This window comes from Aptenodytes forsteri, unplaced genomic scaffold, assembly GCF_000699145.1.
Source record: "Aptenodytes forsteri isolate BGI_AS27 unplaced genomic scaffold, ASM69914v1 Scaffold14, whole genome shotgun sequence".
In the NCBI taxonomy this organism is placed as follows: Eukaryota; Metazoa; Chordata; class Aves; order Sphenisciformes; family Spheniscidae; genus Aptenodytes; species Aptenodytes forsteri.
The window spans coordinates 525,854-534,015 of record NW_008794457.1 but is presented as its reverse complement, the minus strand read 5'-3'; the positions used below and the strand labels follow the sequence as shown (position 1 = coordinate 534,015).

Sequence of the window (8,162 nt, the reverse complement as noted above, 5' to 3'; positions counted from 1 at the left end):
GTAGATGGTATAGAATAAGGGGTGGATACTGTCCTGGTTTCAGCTGGGATAGAGTTGATTGTCTTCCTAGTAGCTGGTATAGTGTTGTGTTTTGGATTTAGCGTGAGAATAATGTAATAAAACATTGATGTTTTAGTTGTTGCTAAGCAGTGTTTATACTAAGTCAAGGACTTTTCAGCTTCCCATATTCTGCCAGCGAGGAGCTGCACAAGAAGCTGGGAGGGGGCACAGCCAGGACAGCTGACCCACACTGTCCAAAGGGATATTCCATACCATGGGACGTCATGCGCAGTACATAAGCTGGGGGGAGTTGGCCGGGGGGCAGCCATTGCTGCCTAGGCGCTGACTGGGCATCAGTCAGCGGGTGGTGAGCGGTTGCATCACCTCTTGGTTTTTTTTCCTTCCTGGGTTTTGTTCCTCTCTCTGTCTTTTGTTGTTTTACTTTCCATTACAATTTATTGTTGTTGTTGTTGTTATTTCAATTGTTAAACTGTTCTTATCTCAACTCACGAGTTTTCTTACTTTTGCCCTTCTGATTCTCTCCTCCATCCCACCGGGGGAGGGAGGGTGAGCGAGCAAGCGGCTGGGTGGTGCTTAGTTGCCAACTGCGGTTAAACCACGACACAAAGTAAGCCAGTTCTGGTGCTGGAAGACTCGATCCCACTATTTCTCCACTACTCATCCCAAGCACTGCTTGGGCTGCCCCTCAGGTTGGTTTTAGCCCGCATCAGGTCTCCAGTCTCGCTCACCATGCAGGCAAAAACTCTTTTCCCTAGGAGTCACTTCAGCTGAGGCAATCTAATGGTTAATCTTGTCTAAGCTAAGACTGCTTCGCTACTCTAAAGTGTGGTCCCGTGCCGTCCCCCTTCCAAACCACCAACTCCTGCCCACACCCTTGGGACAGCCCCTGCAACCACACAGCTATGCAGAGGGTCAGGGTTAACTGAAAGCCACCCCTAGAGCAAAACGAAAAGCAATTCATCTTCAGAAGGATCAATGATGCTAAATTGTTAATACTACAGTTAAACCAGCATAAGCCAACTCTGAAACCTGAAGAGACATCTTCTTTTATGATACGCCACAGCATTAAAAGGCTGAAATCTGTTTCGGCTTCAGTCCCGAGAGAAAGCCCCCATTAGTCCTTGTTCCCTGTTGCTTGTCTGGTCTTTCCCCCGTTTCATCTCTCCAAAGGTAACTGCTGCTGCAGTTGGTTACCAAAGGCTGCATCTGTCCGACTGACGCAAGTAACGACAAGCTACTGCAAGCAGGACGTGAAAGACAGTACCGTTGAGAAGGACTCACTGTGTAAGACTTCTTGTGAAGTAGGATGTTAACAGAAAATAATAACCAGATAAAGTGATCCAGTAAGGGAGAGGCACAGCTTAGCTGGTGACACAGCCTTTCACAAAAGGGAGCGGTGCACACTGTGTGTATAGTCTAGAACGTAACACACAGAGTATTGACGGCGCTCTTTACGGATCACATGATTCTCTCTAAAGCTGCTGTGTTCAACTGCTAATGAGAGATATAGGGATGTGGTTTTCCTGTGGTGTGAGTATTTTAAGACTTCTGTATTTGTTGCCTTTCTGGATCAGGAAAATAAAAATAGCAATTAAAAATCCACGGAACAAAAAGGTAATATCTTTTTCTTCTTCAAATAAATCTATCAAAAAATTTAATCTCAGCTTTATTGGAGAGGGGGTGTACAATTTTTATTGGTTTTGGCTTTTTATATCTACTTTTTTTTACCTCAACTTACATTTCTAAGCCAAAAGTTGTGCTTCCAAGAAAAAAATACCACAACAAATTTCAGCAGTTTCAAAACCTTCAAGAAATCTGAAAGAGAAAACTTGGCAAAATAAACTTTCTCACCAAGAAATACGGACTGAAGCTAAATTTTCTGATTAAGAAAATCATTGCCATCGAGAAACACCTGAGCTACTACGGCATCAATGTTTTCTCTCTCACAGCTATCGTGATGCTCTCCACTCTCACAAAAAGCAATCAGGAATCCCTACAGCACAGCACACCTTTTTCCCCACATTTCAAATAGACTTAATTAGTGTCTCAAGAACGCTATTCTTCCTCTGGGCAAAGTGACTTTGCCCCGGGGACACTTCCGATTCAGGAATCCAGATGATATAACCACGCAGGTTCCCACAAAATCCACAGAACCCTCCATCCTCAAATCAGGCCAACCCTTATTGAAAGAGCCAAGAAAGTGCCCACCAACACCAGCAAGGTGTAGCACAACTGGTGAAAAAGCACGTCTGAAAATGTGAACTATTGCTGTTTGCTGGCAATAACTATTTTTGGAGGGACTGATCTTATTCCAGAGATTATGGTGAAAGACAGACAGGGTGAACCAGAAGGAAAGTCAGATCATTTTTTAAACCAAGTGGCTTGGTTAAAAAGGCTTGCAGCTGCCTGGCTTGTAGCCACGGAGAGGACTGCCACCTCTCACTGACGAGGCACTGACCGCGCAAGTGAGGGCGCTGGTGGTCTCACTGCCTAGACTGGTCTGTTGGCTATGGGGGGCCAAGGCGTTGGCTGTGTTTGGAGACAGACAGAGGAAACTGGCCCGATCTCCATTACCTTCTCCCGCAGAACTTATGAGCAGTATCTCCAGATCCAGGGGGAGGTCGCACTCCATGCAGAGGTACTGTGCAAACTGTTTCCAGGTGGCAGGGCCAGCCTTTTCCAGCAGGTCAAGAAGCACTGAGACTTTTTCTCTGTGGTCGGTGATGCCATCCAGGCTATTCAGGACCACCCCTGGGAGAAAGCGTCGGGAGGTCGTGAGCAGCCAGCCGAGACGGTGACTGAGGAACTCCACTAGCTGGGGGCGGGCGCTCGCTACAGCTGCTTCCAGGTCTAAATCATCATTCTGAAATGGAGGCTAGAGGGATGAAACCAGAAAGGGTAGCAATGGGCATAGGAGTGAGATGTTCATCCACACAGCCCTGCTGTCGAGCAGCCAGCACAGCCCTTGATGACTTGATCTGCTTTTCTACCCCTTGGTCCAACCCAGCATTTCTCATCTGCCTTACTCTCACCAGGTCGTGTGGCAAATCCCAGCCCAGCCATTATGTGGTGCAAGGACCACAGTGCTTGTCTGCACAGTGCCTAATGCAGCGGTACTGCAAGGGACAGGAGCAAACAACAGGAGTCAGTCTCTCTGGCATCAGCCAGGGAGAAGCTCTGTTGACGTCTGTATCGCTGCAGTGGCCATCTGCCAAATATAACATCTCGGGTATCTTTCACATGCAGCAGGACCTCTGGGGAGGCACAGGACTCTAAGAGCAAGGTATTTCCCTGCACAAAGGGCTCAGGCAGCTGTTCTTGCTGCTCATTTTGTGGGGATGAACAATTCATTTCTGCTTTGGTGACAATGTCACCCTCCACTTTTACTTCCTTCCCACAGCAAAGCTGTGCACATACAGTCTCCTACCTGCATTGTTGTGTGGTCAGCCTCCTCTCCGCTGTCAAATGCAAAGGTGGCTTCTGCTCCATACCCTGATGAAGAACTGATCTGCTAGTGGCAGCGTTTCAGCACACAGTGACACCCCAACATATGGTGCATGCCTATATGCAGTTGCCTCACTCGGTGCAGATGCCTAGGGATAATAACAACAGAGCAGGACGTAGATATGAAAGTACACGGGCAATTACATGGCTCCCAGATCTAGAAGCTCTGCCTTTGATCCTGGGATCAGCTGTGGAACTTTTCATCTCTAGGTAGCAACCTCAACTCAAACCAGCAGTGACCACAAAGTGTGGACATTGGAGGATCCACTACTGGTGTGATGAAAATGTGGGACTGAGCCTTGTGCCCTAAGATGCATGTGAAGACAGGCTTTACAGAACACCTCAGGGGAATCACAGCTTTCCTGGTGTCACTGCCTGACTTGAACTGGTCTTCTATGCCAACCTGCTGCTCTTAGCCCCTCCGTGGAAGTTCATGCAGAAGAAGCAGCAGCTTGCTCAAGTCAGGCAGTCAGTCACACCAGAAAAACTGTGAAAAGCTGATCCACTGAGGTTATACAGCTCTCGCAAAAGAGTTTCAGGTGCAAGGGGCTGAAAACACCGCCAGTGCCAGTGCCAGCCCCCCCGCCTCTCAGAAGAGATGGCAAAGGGAACTGTTTCTCCCTGCACTGCAGCTGGTGCTGGTTGGTGTCCAACCACACCTACCAGCGGGAAAGGGACAAGGAAAGCCATTACCATCCTGCACGCCTCCAAACACCCTGCAGCAGGACCCCAGCCCAGGCTACAGCAGCATCAGGACCGTGCCACTGTGCTATCCCCGGCAGACGGCTGCCTACACTGATGTTGAAAGCCAGCTCCAACTACAACTACCATCACCATGTTTGCAGAAAGGTTGAGAAATAGAAACCACAGGGAGCAGCCCCCACACTACCCCCAAACCACATGCTCCACGTCCCCACCAACGACCTGTCTTGCATGTAGAGGGGACAGTCCTTCCAGGCCCAAGACTGCTGCACTGTGTGTGGTGTGGGAAAAATTCCCACAGTTGCTGTAACACCCGAGTTTATGTGGGGTGGGGACGGGACAGTGACCAACCTAGTTGAGCAAAAAGCCAGTAACGCTGTTGAGTGGAAGCATCCTGTTGGGATGGTGCACACAGTGCCATTCCCCAGTAACTGCCATTTCCTGAGCAAACACCTTCCCAACCCAACAGCAGCAGCCACTCCACCACTACCAGGTTGGAGGGATGGGGGAGTCGTGCTGCGGAGCCCACCTTCTCTAGCGTTCAGCCCTCACTCCCCAGACATGCTCTCCTCTGCACTGACCATTCAGGTATCTACAGTAAAGTGAGCCACAGGCCTTCAGGCTTTTTATTTTTGCCGCCTTCTTGACCTGGCCAAGGAGGAAAGTGGGAGATTTCTATGGAGCCGAGGGAAGAACTCAAAACAGAAGTCAAAGACAGAAGAGCACTCTGATGGAAAGAGCCAAGACCTTCCCATCTGCACAGACAACTCCTAATCCATCAGAAAGTCATGCTTGTGCTGGAGTGATCTCACAGCAGAGCCATGCCACTCCACGGGGCGCGCTGCACGGAGAGAACATCACCTCCCCACATCGCTGCTGGGCATAGCACGCACCCAGAAGCTGAAGACAAAACAAAAAGCAGGCGCCAAGTTGGAGCACTGGAGGTAAAACTGCTCAAGATGTTTATCCTGCTCATGTTTAAGAGGATACCCCTTCTCCCATAATCCAGCAGCACTCTCTGCCCTCTCTGTACTGCCTCTTCAAACAGCCTCGGATGTTTTGAGATGGAGCCAAATTAATGCAGCAAAGGGATACAACCTGAGTGAGTGCTACAGCAGAGGACGGGATGGGAAGGGCCTAATCAGTCTCTTCTGTTCCTGCGCTCCAACAGCCAAGCAGACATCCGATAAGAGCAAAGCTGGTGATACTATACACTCTTTTACCAATCTCTGACTCTTCAGGTCAAAACCATGTCACAAGTTGGTTATTATGCAGCATCACCATATACTGTTATAATACAGTATCACTGCAAGAAAGACTCTACGCAGGTTCCCCTTCCAGATCAAGCTTTCAGGATGCGTTACATGAAGTGAGGCAGCTCTGGGATCCATCAAATTGTGAGTAAAACCCCCAGTTTGTAAAAATTCTCTAATGCCTCTCATTCACTATTCTAACAAGAACAACAAAGAAGTTCCTGGTGAAATGCTAAGAAAATTGGGCTTAACCAGAACCAGTGTTCTCCTCAAGCCACTTCTGTGACGCCAAAAACTGAAACTCTGGGCCTTACTGGAAAGGACTCTGCAACTTTTCATTCAAAATGTTTTATAATGGAATTCATTTTATATTATCAATTATACAAATAAAGAATGCTAATAGTAACACACACATTAACAACAAAAGAAACAATGTTTCACTTTTCCAATTAACTGGACAGCTTAAAAGAAAACATTTAAACATTTCTAATTTAAACAAACTGCAAAATAACAGGGCTTCCCAGAAAACAAACTTCATTTCCCAGTAGCCTGATCAGTCAACCTTTAGGGACCATCATTTCACGTTTCTCCAGCCAAAAAACAGAAACCTGTAGACAGCAATGCCCTGACTTTATTCCCCTGATGACCAAGAACTACCTACTTAATAAGACCACATTAAAAAAATAAATAATCAGACCTTAATGCCAATGAAGACTGAAAGGCAAAGGGTAGACTCATATGAAATAATTAAAGACGCATATTCAAGAACAAAACACTGAAAGGCTAGATGAAAGCTCATGCGATACTGCACAGCTCCTATACTAGTACTGCTCTGCTAAATCAGACCACCAGAAACAATGGGCAGCGACCTACAGTAAAATGCCTCTGAGCTCGAAATGAAGCACAAAAACCTCCCAAGAAGAGCCAGAAAACTTCTGAGCCTTGACCCTTGCCACCGCCCTTCAAATGCAGAAACGCCGTTAAAACACACTGCAAAAATACGCCTTGCCTCCCCTCCCCAACTTGGCATTCACGCCATTCCCAGCCACGAAAAATAAAACCGAAATGTGAAGCTCCCTGTTGCAAACCTACCAACTTCTTGCATGCTCTGAGGAGCACATGCTAATTACCAAAAGCCCAAAAACAGAGCAGCGGCACCGAAAACAAAGTGGGGGTCACAAATCAAAGGAGCTGGGGTACAATGTCCACTGCCCTGATGTCTTCACTTGCTAACCCACCTCTCTCTTGAGGCACACAGCCCTTCGGTGCCTTTTGGGACCCGATAAGCAAAAGACAGAGCAAAATGAAAGTAAAAACAGCTAGGAATTCCCCAACTGCAACTCATCCGTGGTAAAAACAGTGAAATGAGCAAAAATACCGAATCAGAACAGCAGAAGAGTGTTATCCTATTCTAAAATCTATAGCTGGATGATAATTTAGGTAAAGCTTTTGGGGAGTGGTCCAAAGAAATGGGACTTGGGAAAACACTCTCACTGGTGTAAACCCTGACTTGGTTGTGGTTAAGGCTCTTGCAATGGGAGTATTTTTTATTTATATGCATTGGTCTGATTATTCTGGCACATGGCAAAATATTTATTTACCATTTCCATTATATCTAAGAGAAAAAAGCAACCTGCCTTTCCTTTGGAATGGGGACAAGGTTTAAGTGAGAATGTAGTAGATGCGAATGATTTGAGGAAAAATCCCAGGTTTCTAGATAGAACTGTGTGCACAGAGATCTCCAGATCTAGCCAGATAGGGTGCCACAAACAATGAAATATTATTAATATTTCTCGAGATGCCAGAGAAGCTATGTTGGAAAACCAGATGCAGCCTGCAGCTGAGTCCCAGACAAGGCAAGATGGCACACAGCACTGTTTCAAAATTTATCAGAAAAAAAAACTAACCAGGTCCAGCAACACCCACATCTCTGGATAGAAATGCTTGCTGGTTGTCTTGCCTCGAGCACGGCGCAGGGGATGGGGGGAGCTCTGAGAGAACTAGGGGTGGATGGAGGGGACCGTGGGTAGCAAGGAGCTGCTGGGGAGGCGATGGGCAGCACCCACTGCCATGCTCTGCCCCATTTTGCCACCTTCCCTGCCCGGATCTGGCCCACCACACCTCTCACTGGTGTTTCCACCAGACCAGAAGCTGTCGCAGCACTACCAACACAACCCCTTTATGGCCAAACTAGCAATTCTGTGCCTAAAAATCCCCAATCTCATCTTTGACAGACTCCTATACATCGCTCCAGCTAATAAAAGCTGCGATACTGGTTTGCTCCCGGCACCTGGGAGCAAAGTCACCTCCAACAACGCTTTCAACCTTAGACTTGAACATGGGGAAGCAAAGGGCGCAGCCAGACTCCCAGTTCCCCCCAAATCTAAACCCTCATGGGATGCCCCAGCACGACGCCTCCGCCTGGGGAGACCCTCCCGCGGCACTCACCCGGCTGGCTGTCCCTCCCGCCGCGCTGCTGCCGCGCGGCGCCCCCCCCGCCCCCCCCCCCCCCACCCGCCTCGAAACCGAAACCGCCCGACAGCGAAGCGGCTTTGCCGGGAAAGCACGTGGGACCGCGGCGTCGGCTCCGCGCCAGGCTCGGCGAGGCGCGGGCCCGGGGGCGCCCCTCAGCGCCCGGCTCGGGGGCTGGGCCACCATTTCGTGGAGGGGCTCCCGGGGCCC

At 48.6% G+C, this 8,162-nt stretch overlaps 1 protein-coding gene across 1 annotated transcript in view; it reads right to left on the bottom strand.

The window, feature by feature from the left end:
* The window catches only part of NLRC5 (NLR family CARD domain containing 5), a 63,060-nt gene extending 55,091 nt beyond the window's left edge, over positions 1–7,969 (bottom strand). The window contains exons 1-3 of the mRNA XM_009290747.2: positions 7,929–7,969; positions 3,449–3,614; positions 2,596–2,896 (exon numbers count right to left, since the gene is read on the bottom strand). Of these exons, the coding sequence (XP_009289022.1) occupies positions 2,596–2,896; positions 3,449–3,454 (307 nt within the window). The 5' untranslated portion in view covers positions 3,455–3,614; positions 7,929–7,969. The remainder of the gene's footprint in view (positions 1–2,595; positions 2,897–3,448; positions 3,615–7,928) is intronic.
* Between the last annotated feature and the right edge of the window lie 193 nt (positions 7,970–8,162).